The sequence below is a fragment of the Odontomachus brunneus genome, unplaced genomic scaffold (genome assembly GCF_010583005.1).
Source record: "Odontomachus brunneus isolate Ranch 3 - 2012 unplaced genomic scaffold, Obru_v1 Obru_scaffold_001, whole genome shotgun sequence".
In the NCBI taxonomy this organism is placed as follows: domain Eukaryota; kingdom Metazoa; phylum Arthropoda; class Insecta; order Hymenoptera; family Formicidae; genus Odontomachus; species Odontomachus brunneus.
This window is the reverse complement of record NW_022639451.1, coordinates 500187-523291: the sequence shown is the minus strand read 5'-3', so window position 1 is coordinate 523291 and position 23105 is coordinate 500187. Positions and strand designations below refer to the sequence as shown.

General features: G+C 35.2%; 1 protein-coding gene across 2 annotated transcripts in view; it reads left to right on the top strand.

Moving 5' to 3' along the window:
• The window catches only part of LOC116852679 (neurotrimin-like), a 209288-nt gene that overhangs the window by 95297 nt on the left and 90886 nt on the right, over nucleotides 1-23105 (top strand). For both annotated transcript variants that reach the window (XM_032833292.1, XM_032833362.1), the window contains exon 2: nucleotides 15583-15696. In XM_032833292.1, the coding sequence (XP_032689183.1) occupies nucleotides 15633-15696 (64 nt within the window). In that variant the 5' untranslated portion in view covers nucleotides 15583-15632. The remainder of the gene's footprint in view (nucleotides 1-15582; nucleotides 15697-23105) is intronic.

Sequence of the window (23105 nt, the reverse complement as noted above, 5' to 3'; positions counted from 1 at the left end):
CCAACGGCTCCTCTTTCGGGATAAGGTGGCGAAACCGCAACATGACTTGATCTCGGGTTCACCTTTGTTTTCAGATATTACTAACACCTATCCATCGAAACGTTTGGTTTTCCCTTGAAAGTAAGAGTCCAGAACTAACTCTCAACTGCAAATCCTCCTCTTCTTCTCGGCAATTATGAAAGAAAAAATAATAAAGTAAAATTACTATGTTAATTATCTTCTTCATTTATTTTAAACCTGGCGTGTTACTACCACAAACTAAAAAAAAAAAATAGATTCAACTATTAAATCAATTTTTTTTCTGTTTTTTAACTATAATATTTTTTTCGATTTTAATAAAACTCACAGAAAAGATGTGTACGTTCTAAAAAGACTACTTAGCGATTTTATATACACTGTTTCTCTCAAAATAAATATAGGAAAATAGTGTATGAATAATATACCTTTATGGCCTAGTTTTCTCTAATTCGCGCGATAATAATATTAATAATAAAATACAAGAGCATATAAAAACTGTTTCTAGAGTAATTTTCGATACTAAATTCAAATCTGCTATCAAAGTAATTTTATGAGGCCCTATAAGGTCAAGTTAAGTTTCTGAGATATAAGAATAAGCATTTTTTCAATATAGTATGGTGTATTTTTTTCGAAATCAGGAAATATAAATCAGAAATGTGTAGGATTTATTCTTCGTTTTTTAAATGAATTCCAATTCTTTTTACGTATTAGACTCCAGCAGTAATCGCTCAGCATGTTTTCATCCCAATATGCCTGATAACTTTTCTCAATTATCATAAAATCCTGACGGAAACGCTCGTGTTGCTCATCATTTGTCACACCCAAATTATTCAAAAAGAAATCTAAGTGTGAATGCGAATAATGGATTTTCATACATATTCCTATTCGTGATATGATTTTTCAATAATTTCAATAATTTGTCTGTAGTTGTTACTTTGTTTGTTTCCCAAGAAACCATGTAAAGTAAGAAACCATGTAAATAAATGTCCTAATAGTGATAGTTGCATCCGTTTTTCTTAATTAATCAATTAATACAGATCTATATTTATCCTAAAAGCACATGGTGGTATTCTAAATTTTATATATTATTAGTTATAACACAAGTTTCGAATAAAATTCAAAGTGATAGTAAATGCTGGAACATCAAAATTTTACAAGCTGATGACGACAGTTTAAACAGTACTTACTTGCCGAGATATCAGTTAATAGTTAATATCACGTGTCTATTTGTTACATCAATTATTTTTTAACTTTAAGCAATTAAAATGGTTATGTCAGAGTTAAAAGAAGAATAAAGATATTTCAATTTATTTATTTATTTTCATTTTATGAAAATATTTATTTCATCACTAATTTCACTAAGACATTCATCTAATAACGTTTTTAAATGCCCACATTGTAGCTTCTTTTGCAGGCATGTTAAAAATATATTTTGTTTAAGTTTTGCATTCAAAATCTATAGAAACATAGTCATCAACTATTTAAATGCAGCAATTAATAATGTTATCAACATACTATATCTAAAAAATTTAATCCGATAAATTGACGACAAATTCAAATTCAACACTCCAAAATATATTAAAAAGTTATTTCCATTTTTTGTATTAAAAAGTATCAAAAATTTGTAAACTACTAAATTTGTACTACTATTTAAACTATATAATTAATTCATGTAAACAAACGTCACTGTGAAATTCTCATCAAATTAAACTCTTCCTAGAAACTGTCCCATAAAAAGTGTATCGAAGTGAAAATACCTCAAATTAATATTTCATAAATATCCACTTTATTAAGACATCTACTTCATAGCAGATAATATCTTTGTCTTTTATTTACGACGAATTCGTAAAGTTTCTGAATCGTCAATTTCCCATCGCATTCGGGTTTTATTAATCTTTCATCTGCCACTTAACACCGGATAGTCGATGTAGCGTTTAAGTGAGAAGACCGCGATGATGCAAAACGATGCAAGTTGCGCCGCTTAAGGACGACCTGCCGAACCCGCTTCCCTATCTCGTATCACGCGTAATCGGATTAACGTAAGTTCTCTCGTGCTTTCCTTTAAGTCCCGGTTAACTTTCCACGGGAGTATCCGTGACGCTTGAACGATTTGAACGCTTGGACAACGTTACGCGGTTACATCAGAGTTTGCTTAGTTGCTCGTCGCGATATAGTTACCACTTTTTAGGTTTCTCTCCTTCGATCTTTCAGCTTCTCTCGATCCCGTCCCGATTTTCTCCAATTACAACTTCGTGCTCGGATCTGCAATGTGTTAACACATTCGCTGCCAACACATGCAAGTGAGGTGCAACGATTTCTCTTACGAGAGATCAACGACACATACAGGGTGTTCCGTTTTAATAGTCAACTTCAATTTTTTTAATGGAATCATATGGTGTTTTTAACACAGATTAATTCCTCTAGTCATTCTGCGCATGAAAGTAATAGGATAAAATTATTGAACAATTAATATCTTTTTTAGATATTTTATATTTTATCCAGATGCTTTTCAGTAAAAAATATCTACAAGATACTTCATATCTTATACTAAATTTCTCCCAATGAACATCTACTGCCTCTTGAATATCTTTAGTACAAGATATGAAACGTCTACTACAAGATATGAAATATGTCGTAAACTACACAGAGAGAACGATTTGGTTGAATCAAATAAACATTTGAAAATATTCCTTGGAATAATCCAAACAAATTATTTGATTGATTAAACAAAATTTTATTTGACGCAACAAAAGTATTTATTTGCGGCTTAGTTCCAAAGAAATATTTTTGTTGTGTCAACTAAAAAATTTGTTTGGACTATTCCAAAGAAACATTTATTTGATTCAACAAATCGTTCTCTCTGTGTACTTATTTTTCAACTTTACCTGGATATTTCTGAACGACGAGAGAAGCCGATCAATAATATTAATATTCTTATACTAGTGTATCAATGAATCTGCAAAATGTAAAATGCAATGGAATTTTATTTAAGATTATTATTTTTGCAACTTTATCTCTTTTACAAATTTTGTACAAACTTATTTTTTCAATTGATTTCACTCGTCATTTCACAATGTTAAAAGTTACGTTGTCGTTGCACAGATATAATATATAGTAAAAAAGTTACATAATGACAACATAACAATAATGATACTATCCTTAAAGATCACAAAATAGAGCTACTGATAAGAAATGTATATTAACATAAATTTTATAAACGTAAATGTTTTACAAATATATATATATTTGATCTCTTATATACTGTAAACTTATATACCCACATAGAAAACAGGATCTAATTGGGATCCAGATAGACTACCTAAAGGAATTATGAATTCTGATTAGGAAATCCACGAGACATAAAGTCAGAAAAACTTAATGTTTTAAACAAATAATTCTAAAGTGATGAAATTAAAACATATTTAATTTGATCTAGCAAATATTTTTCCAAAAATTTTCGCCGGTTAGGTTAAATATATATATATATATATATATATATATATATATATATATGTATGTATGTATATATAGGGTGCGGCGCCAAAATCCGGACAAATTATACATTTTTTCCAAACATATTTTTTATTGCAAAAACGAAAAGGTTTACAGAATTTTTTTAACCACATTGTTTGTAAGGCCATAAAGAACACATTTACTCAATATATCCCCCGCTTGCTTGAATGACCGCCTCCATTCTCGGTCTGAAGCGTGCGCAGGCGCGCTTTAATGTGTCACGGTCCATATCGGTGAATGCCGCTTCGATAGCGGCTCTCAATGATGCGACGTTTGGATGTCTGGACTTGTTCGTGATCCTTTCAATTACGCTCCATACATAGAAGTCCAGAGGATACAAATCTGGGCTGTTGAAGCCAGAATTCTTTCGACCAAAACATGTCGACGTTGTCCGACATCCAATTTTGCACCAAATGACTTGTGTGGGCGGGCACACTGTCCTGCTGGAAAACATACGGCTTTCCAGACGACACAGTTTCCATCTACGACTTCACTACATTTGTCAGAACACGCAAATAAACTTCTTTTGTGACATTTTCCCCTTTGTTAAAGAAATGCGGTGGCATGACGTCACCCTTACTGGATGATGTTACAAAACCTTCGTTGGACTTCTCCCACTCATTGTACTTTGTGATGACATCATACACAGTCGATCTCGGGTACCCGAAGAACCGAATGATTTCTGTCGCCGAGCGTCCAGCGCGAACACTTTCAATAATCGCGGCTCTTCGGTTATACTCCGCACTTGGTTTCAACATTACGACTGTTTCGAGGTTATGATGGTTTAGTACATGCGTCAAGCTATTTGAACGCTAATCGCGACATCTACCAGTGGTATAGAACGGCGAGAATTTCAAATTGAATTTTGTCCGGATTTTGGCGCCGCACCATGTATATATATTAAGTATATCTATTATTGAATTTATTAAACAATTTTTAAGAACCAAATTGCAAAATTTGTCTCTGTACTAACAATAATTTTTGTGTAAAGAATAATAAAAGACAAGAAGATAAAATAAATAAATATTAGTTCTCTGAGTGAAGATTATTGCAATTTTGAATAGCTTGTTCATATTTCTTTTTAGTGTTATAAAAAAGTAACGAAACGTTACTTTCTTAGTAACGATAATGATAACGAGTTACTTTTCAAATTAATAACGAGTAAAATTATTATAGTATACGAATTATTAGTATACGAGTATTATACGAGTTAAATTATTATAACGAGTTTATCTTTACGAAAAGTAACGGAAACAGTAACGCATTACTTTTAATGTTTCCAACTTTGAAACATTCATATAGGTCGAGTTTTTTAATTCATTGATGGATCCATCGCATGATGCGCAAATGCAATGTTTCGCTGTATTTATGCATCATGCGATGGATCCATCGATGAATTAAAAAACTCGCCTATAGTTGTCACCTGCATAGTCACATCATCATGTTCTCTCTGAGAGAATGCGGTCATCTCGGTAACTTCTACATAAAGCATCCACCGCGCCTTCGGACGGCCGACAAAGCGGGCCGTTTACAAAAGCGTTACAAATTCATGGCCGCGTACGTAATATATATATCGAACCAGGGATTATCATTGATTTGCGGGCCGCAAATTTACGGAACTGGCCGGCCGCCGAGGCGTAAATTGCGACGGATTAATCGCGGATCAGGCGCGCATTGAAACGCTCGAATAATACTTCTCGAGTAATTCTCGTGCGTTTCATTATTTCCTTTCTCTTGTGCGTGCGTCGCGCAACACGACGCGACGTGAGAGAACGCGCCTGCACGGACGGTAAATAGCTACCCAGGCCGACGGAATAATTTCGTTCCCGATTAACAGTGTTATTTCGCCAGCCGGCCCGAATGATTTGCGGCGGTATTTCGACAGGGGAGTTTTTGGCCGTCGTCAGCGCATGCACGCGCGCGTTCCGTCGTACGAGCTTAACGCCTGTTTCGGCCGCGTGTTTCCCATTTCGATACCGTTCTTTTTTTTTTTCATTTTAAGCCGGATATAAAAGTACGATGGGATTTCTGTCGCTCTCCACACACGTCGTGCGCGCTCGCGCGTCAACACAAAAGTCCAGACAAAAGTCGCGCATTCGCTACCATACGATTTGTTTTTAATCCATTTTACGCGAATGCCGGTTGTTACGTCGACGAGAATTTATTTATCTATCGTGTCCGCATCAAGCAGCGTTAACCGGCTAATTAGTATGAAATGGGACGCGGACGCCATCGACACCGACGGCGCCGTCGACATGGCGTCTTCTCGGCGGGAACAACGAGTATGCGATAACCCCGCGCGGACTGCATCAAAATTCCGTCAATGTCAAACGTCGCGCAGCCGACAGTGGTATTCGCCGTGGCATTCGGCGTATTAAACCATACGTGTTAAACCTGTAGCGGTCGCAAACCACGGGCTCGTGAATTATTCCAAGCCCGACGTGCACAAATACGGCTGAGTCAAATATCTCCTGGTCGCGAGCAATTCGCGCAGCCCTGTGAACGCTTATAAGACGCCTGGAATTTTCGTCGTGGAACAATGTCAGCCGCGCGACTTCCCATCACATTTTATTACGCGATTACGTACAGAAACGCTCCGGCGAATGGACATAAATCTCGCTGATTTTCGCGACGTGGAACCACCGCCGGGATCTTTATTGCGAGTGTCGGGAACATTCGGGAACGAAGCGCCAAATTAGTATCAACGCGAGGCGCGTGAGATGCTAGAAGCAGAAAATATAAACGCGCCTATTCTCGTGAGACGGAAATTCCGACGAGTTGCGCGCGTAAATTCGACCCGGCTCGGATATAACTGCGCATCCCTGACATTCAATTTCTTAAACAATATTAGGTAAAACATCCAGTACGAACTTGGCCTGTTTTCAGCACTCTTGCACTAAATTTTATCAAATACAAAGATTAGGATTTAAAATAAATAAATAAGTAATGAATAACAATTTATAAATAGTTAATAAATAATTTATAAATCCCCCCCTCACACACACATTAATATTTTGATGCCATGCACATAAAAGTGTCGAAAAATGACGAACGCTGCAACTAGTGCCGGATATTGAATGTTCCGCTAAACATTGAAATATATATACTACATTCAACTAAAACTAACTTGATTCAAGTTTACTTCATAAATTTATATATCTGCAAATCTATGGTAGATTCATCATATCTATGGTAGATTCATTCAGTTTTATACAGGATATATTCTAAATTCTAATAAAATTTGCATTTCAATCAAGAATATTAAATTTTAAAAAATTTCGATATTTTTGCCGCGTAGGACCGAACTTTTTCTTCAACAGTTTTTTAATATTCTTATAAAAAGAATAAATTCTTCTTTTAAGAGTATTATAATGAGCTTGTCTTTAATTTCTGATGAGTATTACTTTGTGATTATTATTTCAAAAAATTCTTTATTAAAGATAATTATTATTGTAAAAAGTATGTAGTTGGCACTTTAATAAAATTTAAAAGAAGTTTTCTATTGCTTCAACAACATTATGAAATCCGTCGAAAAATTAATTTCTAGTCTTGCTGATTTCATTTTCCTCAAAATTGTGATGTGATAGCCAAATTTAAACAACGACCAAAAATAGTGGCCAAATATTTAACGGCCAAAACTAAATCTGATATAACTATTCGCATTCGTGTGGTAAAAAAATTCAAATTTATCCAACAGTACAATTAATAAATTATTTTTTTAGTTTTACTTATTCAGTTAATTCGTGGATAAATTTTCGAAAACCATTCCTTATCTATTATCACTAATTTTAACAAAAAAACTCTAAATAGTGACAAATGAATGTATTCAAATAGATTTTTATCGATAAAAGTTTAATGCCGAAAATGTTCAAATAACTTTATACATAATTCTTTGTCAATAGTATATTACTTCCTTAGATAAATCTCAATAGTATATTACTTCCTTAGATAAATCTACATACTATAATATATGTGGTCGTACGTTTATGTTAAAATCTAACCTGAAAACATAATTTGCTAATAATATATATAGAACCATAATATGTATGAGTAGGAAAGAAGTTTTTACTTCCTCTTGTATTCCTGTACTAAAAAAAAAATTATTCTAAATGTAATCTATATTATTCTAGCTCTTTAATATATATTATATTAAATATTATAAAATATTTTCAGCAAAACATTTTTTCACAAATTTTATGAATATAAATATAACTATAATAAAATTAAATATACTATAATAATATCAACAAAAAAGCTTGCCTAATATATTTCTACCTAAATAATAAGTGAATATCTATTAAAGCTTCGCCTTATTAAATTGATGAATCTACAATATATTTAAAATAATGGATATCGAAAAAATTAACAAGATCCTTATGCAAGGGAATATATATTGTAAATAATATAATAACGAAAGTATCATTATATGTCGCTGAACAGTAAATGAAAACAGAAACCAGTTATTAACGAGGACAAGCTGTGCAATGAATTTCTATGTCGCATTATATTACTTTAATTTTATAAAAATATGGAAAATTAACCGTCATAGCAATTTTGGGTTTTCTTAATTATATTCTTTATTGTCACCCGCGTATGCTCTTAGAAATGAAAAAAATATATATTCGAACAAATTAGATATAAAAGATACAATTTTTGCTTAGTTTTATAATTTTATCAATTATACATGACCGTTCTTTTAATATATTTTTTAGTATTATAGGGGAAACCGACGCTAGTTGGACCGATTATTTCTATTATTTTCTAACAAATTACAAAATTAAGCAAGCAAAATTTTTAAACATGTCAAAGACTTTGAAATTTCTGTTTGTTTGATTCTGAAATCTGATAAAGAATAGTATAAATAATCGATTTTGTCAACTTATTCCGGTAACCAATTAGCCCCGGCCTCCCCTATGCTATTAGTCGATCGATACTTGTTATATGTTGACATGTTTACATATTGACATTTAATATTAGTAGAAGCAGTCCAAAACGGAATAGAAACAAACGAGTTTTAGAATTCACTTTATTTAACGTATTTATTTATAAAATGAAATTTATGACAGTATAACACATATATTATTATCAAGCATTGTTCCATTGAAATATAGCAAATCATTTATTTTCAACAAATGTAACATTACAATTATATTTTCCATGCTTCCGATATTGAAATTTTCCGCATATGCCACGAGACTCATTCAAAACTATCGGGAAAAATTTACAAAATTATAAATTTAATATTGGTCCACTTCTCTCATTTATTACAATGTACTCGAGTAGAAATTGAATCTGTGATCTGAGTGATCGACTAGTAATGACACAGAAAAGTTGGGTCTTACATCGCTAGCTAGGAATGTAATGCTCACTTCCCCCTAGTGGCTGTATCAGAAAAATTATCTAGTAACTAGATACAAAAAATAACTTGTAACTATAATTAGTATAAGTACTAGACAGTTCTGATATTCAATTTCTATTCAGGATTTATCGATAATTTTCTACCTCATTATTGTGTAATCTTTTTCACTATTTATGTAATTGGTATTGTTACTAGATAGTCCGGACATTCAAAAGACTGAGTAGGAATATTTAGCCAATCACGAGCTAGTGACTGGCTAGAAAAGTTATCTAATCATTACTATCTAGCTACTAGTCTTGAAATCTGCTCTACTAGCATACATTTTGCTCGGATAATTGCTCTATCTTTTAATTTAGATTCCAATAAAACCAGCATCATCTTTTCATACATTTTGATTATACAAATTGTGATATTTATACGATGGATAATTATTCACTGTTATTCCACTTTGTGCTAAGCACAATAAATAAGATTCATAAATTTAAATTACACATATTATGTACATCATTCGATGATTTACAATTATAAATTTTCTATTTAGACTCCTGAGTAAACACACACCAATATAAGATCACAATACATAGACTCATCTGGGAAAGTAAGGCAGTACTCTAACAATAATAATATTGGGAGTACAAATTAGTTCGGTCCGTTTTTTTGTGGTCAAAAATGCATTTATTTCAGAACAAAATGAATGAACAGATTAATCAAAGTATTGTCCATCGCTGGCTACTATTTTTTCCCACCTCTCAGGCAATTTTCAAATTCCATCTCGAAAAAATGTCTCGTCTTTTGAGGCGATCCAAGTTAGGAGCCAATTTTCGATTTCTGCGAAAGAAGTGAACCGATGACTTGTCAAATCGTGCTACATCCGTCGGAACAAGTAATCAGAAGGAGCAATGTCCGACGAATACGGCGGGTGCGGTAAAATATCCCACTTGAGCGTTTCCAAATAATTTTTTACGACTTTTGCGACATGAGGCCGAGCGTTATCATGCAGAAGAATAACTTTGTCATATCTTTGCTCGTATTCCGACCGTTTTTCTCGTAATGCACGGCTCAAACGAATCAACTCCCAATGATTCTGCAAGCTCCTCTTGCGTTTGACTCGGATCTTCATCGAGTAATGCCTCCAATTCTTTTGGCTTCGAATTTTTTTGGCTGTCCAGAGCGAGGCTTGTCTTCAACGCTGAAATTACCATTCTTGAAACGTCGAAACCATTCCCTACATGATTTATCAGTTGGAGCATTGTCACCATAAACTTCTACAAGCATTCGATGCGCTTCAGTTGCACTTTTCTTCCAATTAATCTTTTGAAAACGGACCGAACTAATTTGTACTCCCAATATAATGTAATTTGAATATTTTGGTCATTAAACTTTCCTATCGATGTCCACTTAAAGACATTCATTTAATATTATTTGGAGTATCTGGAGCTAAAAATAGTGACAATGGAGTATGGGTGATTTTTAGCTCAGTCTGATCCGTTAAATTTTCAGTGGAATTAGAGGTAGAGGAACACGTGTAGGATTCCGATAGATTCCGCGAAAAATATTCCAGCTGACCACCACTGTCAGTAAACATTTACGCAAACGAAGCCCGACGCACATGGGATGGATTCGACCAGTAACGAGTGAAACGTTTAATATTTCACGTTTCGTGGTTCGCCCGACACGCGTTCGCTTTCGCGTGCGGGTCGCGCGGAATGCGACTCGTTTTCCCGCATACAGAGCACACGTCGCTTTCGTGGCCAGCCTGTGTACACACAAAAGATACGTATCTTATCTGGCGGATTGTAAATCGCGCCCGTGGCGAGTCGCGAATATTCATGCGGCGTCTCCGCGCGATTTGCATTCATCGTGTCACAGCCCGCTCTCGCGAATTATTAACGCGAGGCCCGCTCGGCGGCCGCCGATCGATAAGCGAATTTTCTTCCCGGCGCTTACACGCCTCGGGAATTTCCCGGGTGCCACTCGACACTCCCCGAGAACCGACGCCCGGTCCCGGAAGTTTCACGAAGAATCGGCGTCCTCGGAAATGGTTTTATTGTCCTCGGTGTTGAGCACCGCTAACCCGCTTTCCCCAGCTTTCGGAATTTTACAACGCCGACCTGCCGCCGATCGTCAAGTTGCGGGGCTAATTCGACCATTACGTACGCTCTTACGTTCTGTCGTCGCGCGGTACATCGGCCGAGTGTGTGACTGTAAACTTAGAAGAATGGCATTCGCCCGCGAAATGATATTTCCCGGTGTGTTCTCGAGATTTTCCTCGTCGGAATATATATTTTTACGATCGCAATCAAAAACTTTCGCCAGTGCTACGGAAACGCGTATCATGGATATAAAGCGTGGATAAAACGTTTTCGACCAATGACTTCGATTATTGCAGCAAATCTTTTCGCACATCCAATGTAAAAGCGCGACGTAATATCACGCTAGAAAAAAAAAATTGTTGATCTCATTAAAATTATTGTCATTTTCGGCGCCAAATACGTGGAGAAAATATTGTAGTAAAAATTATGTTAAGATTATATTTAATTAATCAGTTAAAAGTTAAGTTAAAAAGTTAAATGTTTAATAACTTAAACTTAATTCATGGAGGGTCCATTGAACGACTGAAACGCATATGGATTTATATTTTATTGAATAAAAATAAATATTTCTTCTTTGTACATCTGTAAGAACAGACATTAATAATTTATGGTTTTAATTAGTTAATCACGCTATCACATCTGTGTGTTGATTCTTAACAGGTCCTTATTCTTCCTTTCTTGATTAATTCATTGAGTCAACTTTTTACTTAAACTATGTTATTTAAAAATGCATTAATTTTAACCTTTTGACTTTTTTATATAAATTAAAATAACTATAATGATTAAAATTATTATAATATAATAATATTTATATTAATAATTTTAATAATATCATAGTAAAAAATATTAAAATCAGTGTGCGCTGTTTACAATATAAAAAAAATAAAAATTCCAGTAAAATTGTTTTTGTTCCTTTAACCGTCAGTGCTCTTTTTTCCCCACCGATTATTTTCTAATAGACAACTGTCTTTTTATTATTTCAAGCATAAATTTAAGCTATGATTAAAAAATTTAATTATGCAAAAAACTTATATATGCTTGCTTGATCTCACTTCCAGACTGGTGCCGCGTCCTTCATGAATTTTCAAGCATAATTTATTATAATAATATATATTATGATAGTATATATTATGCTTAATCAACTTTTAACAATAACAATTCAATGTTAACTTAACTTTGAATATACTAGTTTTTGTTTATGTAATCTTTAATTGAACTAAATTTATTTTATAAGCTATTTTCAATTAAAAAAGAACATTAATTTATTCAACCCTATGTGCGTCCCACACAGCAGAGGTGTCCAAAATATATCATAAGGATATCCTAAAGATATATTTGGGATATGTGATATCTTCATGTGATATCCCTATGATGTATTTGGGACATTCCTGCTGTATGGGGTGTAATTATCGCTAACACTCGCTACAAGAATGGTTTTCCTAATAATAATTCTTTCTCACTATGCGATTATAATAACAAATTCCAAACATACTTCCTTTCAGTGCAGTTGCATTCGATAATGATTAATCTCATTTATTACTACTTTATTTATTTATTTATTTATTTATTACTATTAATTACTTATTTATTTATTACTATTAATACTACTTATTTAATATTTAATGCTCATCAGCCGCGCTGCCGATTAAAGTATGAGATATTAATTAACGATGATTGCGTTTAAAACACGCAATCGCATGTACACATCGAATAACTAATTAACTTGGGAAGACTCGCTGGTAATTATCCTAATACGCCGCAAATCAACGCCGGTTAATCAATAATAACTTAAACTTATTACCACGTTAATAGCATCAATTAATCTCCCTTCGTAAAAGTTGGAAACGGAAACCGTACTCGCGAAAATGCAAATTAACGCTCCGGCAGCAGTAGCGGCGGCGGCAGCGAAGTCTCGTCGAGTGGGGCGAGAAGATACGAAGTTCGCAAAAATGCTGAAGCAAGGAACGGCATCAATCTTCCATCTTTTTTTGCTCTCGCCGCGAGTGTACAGGGCTAATAATTTCTAAACCGTGCCTCGAACGAGATTGGACCGACCGTTTATCATCGCGGACATTTGGAGCAGGTACAGAAAGGCGATCCGAAAAGTAGCGAGTTCTGCGAGAGAGGAGAGCGAGAGGCAGTCAAGACAGTAGCGAAAGCGGAAATAATGCCCGGCGCGTCCGTACACGCTTCTGGCATGAAATATGAAGCGAAGGGATTTACAACATGCGTCACTTCGCGGTCCGATTTGCCGCATACCGGAGCAATGCGCCGCACTTTTTCAGAGGATTATACGCGCCATTTCCATTTGCCCGTAATGCGCGAAGTGCAGTTTCACGCGGCCGGTTTTGAAGCGGAGCCTCTCGTCTGCGTGGAGCCGCTCTCCACGCCGAAATCAATCTGATCGATACACGTCTCTCGTTCGTGCGATTCGACGGTTTGTAGGTCGTCGACGGTTTGTGACGCGGGCTAGGTAAACGCGATTCTGTAATCTAGACATAATATCTGGGTAAACATTTGCCCAACGAGTTTGGGAAAATTCGCGGAAAATATATATATATATATTTTTTTTTCAACGAACGTTGAAGATCGGAAAAATATCAATATTTCGCAATCTGAAAAATTTCAATCGCTTGCGCGCGCGTGTGTAAATGCGTACTCTCGATATTTTGCACAATGCACGCGAATCACGTTGCGTGTAAGCGAGATCCGGTAAAAATTATCTCGCAGGCTGAACATCACTCTCGTCAACGTACACGGAAGCTACGTTAGCCGTGGCCGATGCTGTCGCCGATGTAACATAGTTACGGCCGGCTATATACGTGGGCGCAGCTCTACGACGAGACAGATTAACATTGTCGATACATCGTCGGCGTCGATCAACGTCCGCGACAGCAGAACACATTTGTCGTGTATCTGTTAACTTCGGCTATCGCTAGCGCGGCCAACGGCGCGAATAGTTCCTAGGATTATATACTGCAGTCAGATATAAGGATGATGTTAGATTTGGGATAATGTATTTCTCTGTGTTGGGAAGTTTGCTTCTTTTATCATAACAATAAGTAAAAGTCAATGGCAGGTTTGCTGAGTACTAGAGAAAATTTTTTACAAATCTCGGATATTTCGATAAAGAGGTTCTAAAGAGAATGCTAAAAATGACATGGCATTTGAAACATTATTTTATTTACAAATACTGTTTACATGTCAATTTTTTTTTAGATTTTTCCACCCGCCCATTTTCATGCATAAATTAATATCAAAGTTCTAGAAATTTTAACAAAGTTTTTTTATAGGAAACGCGATTTTGGGTATCTATTTTCAACGAAAATGAATATTTGAAAAACTGAGAAGCAAATAAATTTAAATGTAATATATGAAATACATCAAGCTGAAATATTGAACATAAATCTCAAAATTGACTATTTTGTTCTGAAAAGGGCAAGAAATTAAGTCAAATCGTATTGTTTTAATAATAAAATTCATTATTGTTTTCTTTTCTAAACGTTTACGTTTACGTATTCAAAGTGTCGGCTTAAATCATTTTAGCCTATATCGGTATCAAATTCCAAAACCAAATGCTTCACATTCTATTACATAACTATCGATTCTTCTGAATCGATTGACAAAATGAATCATATTAGAAGCGACATGTATCGAGCTGACTCAACCACTTGGCTGTAACTACAATCGATGCCGTAGCGGTGCGTATCGACTATAATTCCGATCCGCAAAGGAGCGAAGCGTTAGCCTACGGGCACGATGAGAACTAAAAAGGCACAAGCGATGCTCATTAAGAGTCTCTTTGCTTCCATTATTCTCTTCGTCCGCCTTTTATTCCCTCTTACTCGATGAAGCTCTTCTTTCGTTTCTCCTTTAAGTTAATAATGACGAACATGAACCACATTAGAGGTCTTCAGCGCAGCAAGATCAAACATATTGCGGTTAAGCTCTCATCATTCTCCACAAGATCGCCATTATCAATAAAGTGTAATCACAAAAATTGAGGTATGTGCTGAAGATCGTTAGTTTCACGCGAGCTTATATTCCGAAAATGTTCATCCATGTATAAGTAAAATCCTCTATAATTCAAAGGATTCCGCTAAGAATAAGATTATATTTTTTCGTGTGTTATAGAATAAAGAACTCACTTTACAGAAGTGATGAAAAATCACTCAAATTCGAATTATTCGATAACCACTAACTTTAACTTTGTTAACTTTAACTTTGTAGCTCTACATTTCGAGTGAAATTTCACTCAAGAAATTTAGGAGAGTAAATCAAAGGATTAACATACGTATCTCTCGTGTCTGAATTTCGGCCGCGTCATAAATAAAAGATAGTTCGCAAAATGGCATAGCGGAGAATCTGACAAGTACTCTGTATAAAAGAAGAAAAAGAAATAAAGAGAACGGAAGGTAGACGCTTGGCTCACAAAACCAGAGCGGATGAATTCATTCGTTCGTTCGGGACGATGCTTGATCGATTATCGAAATAATGACTGCCAGTTTCCGCGACATGAAGAGCCCGTTGCGGTGCATTCAACACGGAGGAGTGCGGCCGAGCTGTTAATACGGTTGCATGCGCTTTTTTCTGTTGCAGGCCGGCCTCGTGAATGAACGCACGAGATGGACGTCTGAATCAAAGCTGTCATGGCCCCGTTTCTATTGATCCTCCCGTTGCTGGCATCGTTGCGCCAGCTGATACAGCCGATCGGTAAGTGAGGCTCTTCTTCAACGCTCGCGGGAAAATGCAACGACGTCGACGGAAAAAGAGAGCTGCTGATGCCGTATCGAACGATTCGAATTTCTCGCTTTCAGAGGTTCGCTCGGAGGGAGAAAAAAAGAGAGAGAGAGAGAGAGAGGGAGAGTTCCGCATTCGGCCGACTCGAGTCGATAATTAATTGATACGTCAAACAAATCGCTGACGTCGTAATTAACGATCGATCTTGTTCGCACGGTTCAACCTGTTAATAAAACGTAAACCATGGCTGATGTATAACAAATATTACATTAACAAAGCACATAGTGTATACAGGGTGTCTTAGATTCTTCTCCACAATTTTTGTGAGAACGTAAAACGGATCGAGGGGAACATAAAAGTTTTATATCTTTTTGCAATATTCGTTCTATCATTTTGCAAATGACCACATAGATTTTCAAATATTAATTGACCGTTTGACTTACAGTTTCATCTAATGTACAAACACATAACAGCACACATTGCCACTACAAGTCTACCATATGGCGCGTGATTATTTAATTTACTTTACGGTATAGAACATTTATGTTCACCTGAATCCGCTCTACGTTACTAAAAAAATTACGGAAGAAAGTCTAGGACACTCTGTATATGAATATATTTTATATTTAATCTCTTACAACACGGTTCTGTCGCCATGTATATTTTCCAATCACGTAATAGCAAGCAGCAGTGCGACACATTGGTCGCAGAGGTAAGCCGAGTCTATATAGTTAGTCCAAGGGGTATATCGATTATGTACTTGGTTTGCATTCATCGTGAGAGAAACAGTAGAGATGAAATGTCGCAAAATGTTCCTTTTAGAACATAATTACTTCTTCCTGAGTTTCACTAAAATCGGGACAATTAAAAATAGAAATTATTAATTTAGGAACAGTCAAGCAGAGGAAACCGGAGCTACTTCATGTCTCAGAAGTTCAAAGTTACAATTTCTCAGACATCTAATTGTTGTGACTGATTGTAGAAACTTGATTGTTGAAACTTAGGCAGTCTTTTTTTATGTGTTGGTGCCCGCAAAGATCCTGTTAACCGTATATTTTGTTTTGTAATAACCAAGATACAAACATGCAGCAACGTGACTTATCTTACTCTAGTGTCGAGTTCATTTACTGGTAGTAAGTAGAGTAAGAAGACCACATATGAAATATGTATCATGATTAGTAGTTCTGGGATCTCTGCAAGAGGTTTCCACAGCCCCTCTTGCTAACCTTTAATTATGGACCTACTGTACCTTGTCTATCCATAAGCTCAATTTTAATGAATTTCATGAATGAAAATTGCTTTTAATATCCGAAACAATAATATCATACACCTATAAGAAAGTTAATTCTAACTACTAATATGTCGCTTAACTTTATTCAATGTGTGACTTTAAAAAATATTGATACATTTTGAAAAGTTCCAATACATCTCTCTTTCTCACTCTTTTTCTCTCTTTCTCTCTCTGAGTAATACTATTGTCAAGATAACCTATTCTTCAGCTCGATTTCTTACACGTGAGCGTCAGCGTTTCCGCGTTCCATAGTAACACGTGTCGCGTATGTTTACATGGATTTCCTGCAAGTGCTACAAGCACAAACTTCTATATACTACTAGACTGCTACCTCTGCAGCCGAAAGTAAGACAAAGTGAAAAATTAGCGGCTATTTTTGTATGGTCTTTCGTATTCTTATTGTCCCAATGAACTAGTGCAATTCATTTTTAATTTGTTATTTTTGTAATGAAATTATCAATAAAAAATTAAAGATTAAGAGGAGCGTAATTGCAATTGTAACAGTCAATAATATCACAATCATTTGCTGAGTCAAACCTACACAACACAACGTCTAAAATCGGGACATAAGGCGTCTAAAAGACGTCTTAAAGACGTCTTGAAGACGTTGAAATAGGCATCTTAAAGACATCTTCAAAACATCTTATGTCCTAATTTTAAATGTTGTGTCGCTATCACGTCTCCTGATAATTAAAAATATTAATGCAAATAATAACTTATGAAAAAAACTTGTTCCAGGTTGTGTTTTACATTTACTTTTACAGCCTTTTGCGTAACAGGATTTTAGCACGTTACACGAGAACGCTTTTTTTCACGATAAAAATTTTCTTACACATGCAGTCACCAAATACATACTGTTATCATATACTAACAAACTTACGCTATAAAATTTACCGTATAAAAGATTAGAGGGCTATTGCCTTCATTACGCTACAAATTTATTTTACTTTCCAACAGATAGATCGGCGAAAGGTAGCGATCTAGTAAGATACAGTGTGTTAAAAAAATAATTCAAGACTTATGAAGAGAGAGAGAAAACAAATAGTACAAACTAAATAAAAAGTGAACATGAGTCAAAAATTCAACTTCAAAGTTAGAAATGCTTTTGGTACTAATGCATACATAACTTGTTCGCTTATATTATTACATAGCGTAAAAACAAAAGATCATCTCATAGCTGTGTAACATTGAACATACCAGGTATGTAAATATGAAACCGGAATTTTTGTATAGAAAATACACGTTTATTGTATGAAAATGATAAAAAATATTTTATTCGAAGTATTGGCCATCGGTAGCTATACATTTTTCTCACCTGTCTGACAATTTGTGGATGTCACGCCAAAAAAACTGTTGCTCTTTTGAGGCAAACCAGTCATCGAGCCATTTTCGTACATTTTCGTAAATGAAGCGCTGCTTAGCAAGTGCGTGTCCCATCGATGCAAATAAATAGTAATCGGACGGAGCCAAGTCTGGTGAATAAGCCGCATGCGAAAGTATTTCCCAACTAAACGCCTCAATCGTTTCCTTGACCAGTTTTGCTGTGTGTGATGGTGCATTATCATGAAGCAAAATCACTTTGTGTTGCCTTTTTTTATATTCTGGTCGTTTTTCACGCAAAGCTTGATTCAAATCGATCATTTGTTGTCGGTAGCGTTCAGTATTAACGGTTTGGCCAGGTTTTAGCAGCTCATAATAGATCACACCCTTCTGATCCCACCAAACACAGAGCATTGTCTTCCGTCCATAGCGGTTTGGCCTTGCAGTCGATGTCGATGGTTCGCCTGGAGTTACCCATGATCTTTTACGCTTAGGATTCTCAAAATATATCCACTTTTCATCGCCAGTCACAATTCGATGGAGAAATGACTTTCTTTTGTACCTGGCGAGCAGCATTTCGCAAGTGGTTTTTCGGTTTTCCTGCTGTCTTTCATTCAGTTCATGTGGAACCCATTTTCCCATCTTCTGGATTTTTCCCATGACTTTCAAACGTATGGAGACGGCTTCTCGTGTCACATTTAATTAATCCGCGAGTTGTTGTTGCGTTTGAGTATCATTCTCATCCAACAATGCTTGCAATTCGCTGTCTTCAAACTTTTTCGGTGGTCTTCCACGTCTTCGTTTCTCACGTCAAATTCACCACTTTTGAATTTTTTAAACCACTCAAAGTACTGTGATTTACCAAGAGCATGCTCACCGTAAACTTCGACAAGCATTCGATGCGATTCTGCAGCAGTTTTCTTCAAATGGTAACAGAAAATCAATGCTGTCCGCAAATCGTAGTTTCCAGGCACAAAATTCGACATGTTCAACGCTATTACAAACTATGCTGTTGTATGAAATTTATATTGTTGTGAGTTGAAAATCTTTGTCAAAGATGTCAACAAGGAAATGGCGCCAATGACGCGGTTTGACAGTGACTACATTGACGGTAACTATAAATTCCGGTTTCATATTTACAGACCTGGTATGTGTAATCATAGATCACAAGGACGAATGTCTAATATTCCGAATTGAAAAAAATGATAAAATAATCCCTTATTATTATGAATTGTATATAGAAATGGAAGAGGAACATGTCGAACACCGTGTTTGTAAATATGGTAATAAAAATGTTGTGAGAGATAATCTCTTTTATTTCCACGACGCATGTAATAATATAAGCAAACAAATCATATACTTCATCAAAATCGAAAATTGCTTCTAATTCTGAAAGAGTTAATTTTTCGATTCAAGCCTACTAAGTATTTTTTATTCAGTTTAGCAAATACTATCTATTAATCTACTAATCTTGAGTCCTATTTTTTAACACTCTAAAGAACGTGGTCACGAGTTTCTTCAGTACGGCCCATGTCCTTACTCCGTCTACGTCAGCGCGCTTTCTGTCAACGACCACGTGGTCCTTCGCTCAGCTGGCACTCTAACTCCCCCGGCGTGCAGCATGCATTGTTCGGTGTATGGTACGTCAGTCCGTAAAGCAGAACGTGATCCTCTGTGGCATTCAGCAATGTCGAGCGTGTCGAGACTTTAAAGGGCCGTAACTCGCAAACGAATCAACCATAAAAGCACCATTTGTAATTATACGTATCGATTTACCCCGGAATTTCATTCGATCTCCATGCGACCAGATCCCCGACAGATCGTAAAGCCAAAATTCTGGAAAAGCGACCGGCAGAATCACTCTATCGCCGAATGTCGGTTTCATCCATTTTATCATTCTTTGTATAACCCATATTTCGTGTGGATTGTACGAACGGAGGCAGAAATTCCGAATGGCGTACAGTTACTATACGCTATTACATTGTCTCGCTTTACACAGATTTATCACCGCACGCAAATCCCGAACGAAACTCCGGCGTGCGCCTTAGCGCACTTTCCCGGGATGTGCATCGCGTATGAAAACCGCAACGAAAACAAGTGCTTTCAGCCGGAACACCGTTAGTTAATTCGCGATGCGTAAATTTCTCGATGCGTGCGTCTGATGGAAATGTAAATCTTGCAACAAAACAACAGCCTTTATCCAGCTGCTGATTGAACAACTTAGTTCAACTGTACTTACTGCATCTGACACCTCAGTGATAACAAAATAAATTTAAATGTTGTAGAATATTTCGTGAAATTGCGACCACTATGCAACTATACATTCCGCGTTAAAATTTCTCAAGATTTTCCCAAACAAAATATTTTAGTTAGCACACCCAACGTTGATTATCTCAGTACGATACTAATTGGAAATTCTATTCTCCAATTCCAAATATATATTCTCTATTTAAATTCGAAACTTTATTATTATAACTCGCACTTTTTCAGTCGGTAATGTAGATATATTTTTATAATTTTAAACAGGAAATCTCATTATAGCTTAGCTCGTATAGCAACTATTGTATTCAATAAAAAAACAAAAAGTAAAATATCTTTCAATATTCTTCTGTATACTAGAATAATTTAGAAAATCAACTTATATACGTTTTGTTCAATTTTAATATAAAATGAAGACCAGAAAAAATATTGGGAATTCTTTGAATTTCCCATTTAGAACCGCATATTTTAAACGTTACATTTCTAACCAGAAATAATAATTATTTTGCAAAATCGAACTTGATCCTAATTGGATCTCAAGAAATTTTCTATACGAGTTATCAATATCACAAATTATAAAATATTATATTTTAATATTGTGCATATGAAAAATTATAACATACATATTAAATTATGATTAAGTGATAGATTACTGAAAATCATACTTTTGACAAATTCGATAACACTGAATAACAAAAAAATAATCTTTTTGTTTACATTAATGTACAATAAGTCATTTCTTGTAGATATTTGGTTGCTGAATACTATCTGGGCGTAAAATGTCTCCATCACGTTAATATTTCGAGAATTGTGATAGAAACATTTTTTGCGGTCAAATTTATATTTAGCGACCAAAAATCTATATTACTCAATATAATTAGAAAAAAAGAAAGAAAATATATCATATTTAAAAGGGTATTTTTATTTTTAAAACAATTTTATTAGTGATTTTTAGAATTTCTTTTTTTTTTAAGAAATTATAAGACATACACTCTGTGGTTTTATATGAACATTTATCTATTTTAACTGTAACATTTATTTATATTTTAGCTGTATAGTAACTTCTATATATCATTACTTTCAGTAATTATAAAGTTATAAATAATTTAGTGCTATGTAGGAAAATTGCTTGGGCGGTTGCCACAACTCCGAATGTTGTTAGACTTCTGAAACTAAAACGGCAAAACTTTCAACTTGTAACTATCATCTCTAATACGACAAAGAAGAAACATTAACTTTTTACAAAACAACACAATGTAGTAGAGAAAAATTGTTTTTTAGCTAATTTTTCTTAACTTTTGTGTAGTTCTTAAAAAGTAAGTTCTTAAAAAGTAAAATATTAAAGATATAAACTTCATCGTGGTGGGGATAATAACTTTATATATTTGTAAAGTAGAGTCGATCAAATATCTTCGTCTTAAGATATCATGGCAATTAATTTGCGAGACTTTGTTTTAAGAAAAATGACATTTAAAGTTTTCAATACAATTTCAATAGAAATAATAGGCTTTTGCAATTCTTAATCTGTTACTCTTGCACCATACATCGTCTATCTTCCACATTCCTCTTCCACATAGACTACGTGCAAAGCTGATTTTTCTACTTTACAAGATCTTCTAACCTCTTTTATTTCTTCTGAGGATTGAGACTCTAACTTATCAATGCGCTCTGCATTTTAAAATATTTCCACTTGTTGAGTAATCTTGATGGCCATTTAAAGCCATAATTCGTAAAATTGATTAAAATTCTTTGTTAAAAACGTAGACGGCTTAGAAATTTACGATTTTAATTGTATCTTTTACCGCAATATATATGTTTAGAAGCATCTTGAGTAGAGAATTTGATCCTATTTTCTCAACCTCACTATTCCATTCAATACCTATTTTGACGCTAAAAAAAGTAAAAAAGGAAATTTTGAAAAAAGTAAAAAGGGAAATTTTGAACATTAAAGGTACGATTATCAAATCGGCCTTTACTTGAATCAGCTATATCTCTGTTATTTTGTTATACCCCAACATGTCATTTTAACATGTCTTAAGATATATTTTAAAAATATGCAATAGAAAGTCGACTTTTTGACCTGTCCAAATGAAAATACCCCCTTAAAATTTCAATACACCGTGTGGCATTGAACTCAATAAGAAAATCTAGTCTCCGCGCCTTCCATTGACCGATAAGGAATTCTTCCGCGCTACGTATCAGGTGTCCAGAACCAATCGATCCCCGATACTACACGAGGGGCTTTAAGTTGCGCGCGCGTCGGGATCGTTCGAGATCCCAACAGGATATAGCTGGACCCGGTCCTTACCATGATAATGCATGGTGCTACGGTAGCGGTAGCTGAGAAGAAATACGAGTGGAGCTAACGCAACTTATTGCATCCGCAGATGTGATCTCGCGCGGAAGGAGAGGCGAGAGGGCGAGAGACGATGCGGTAGAACTGTAAAATTCCGGTGCAACGTGCGCCTCATTTTAAACGTCCACGTCTAAATCGTAATGCTCCCCCCCCCCC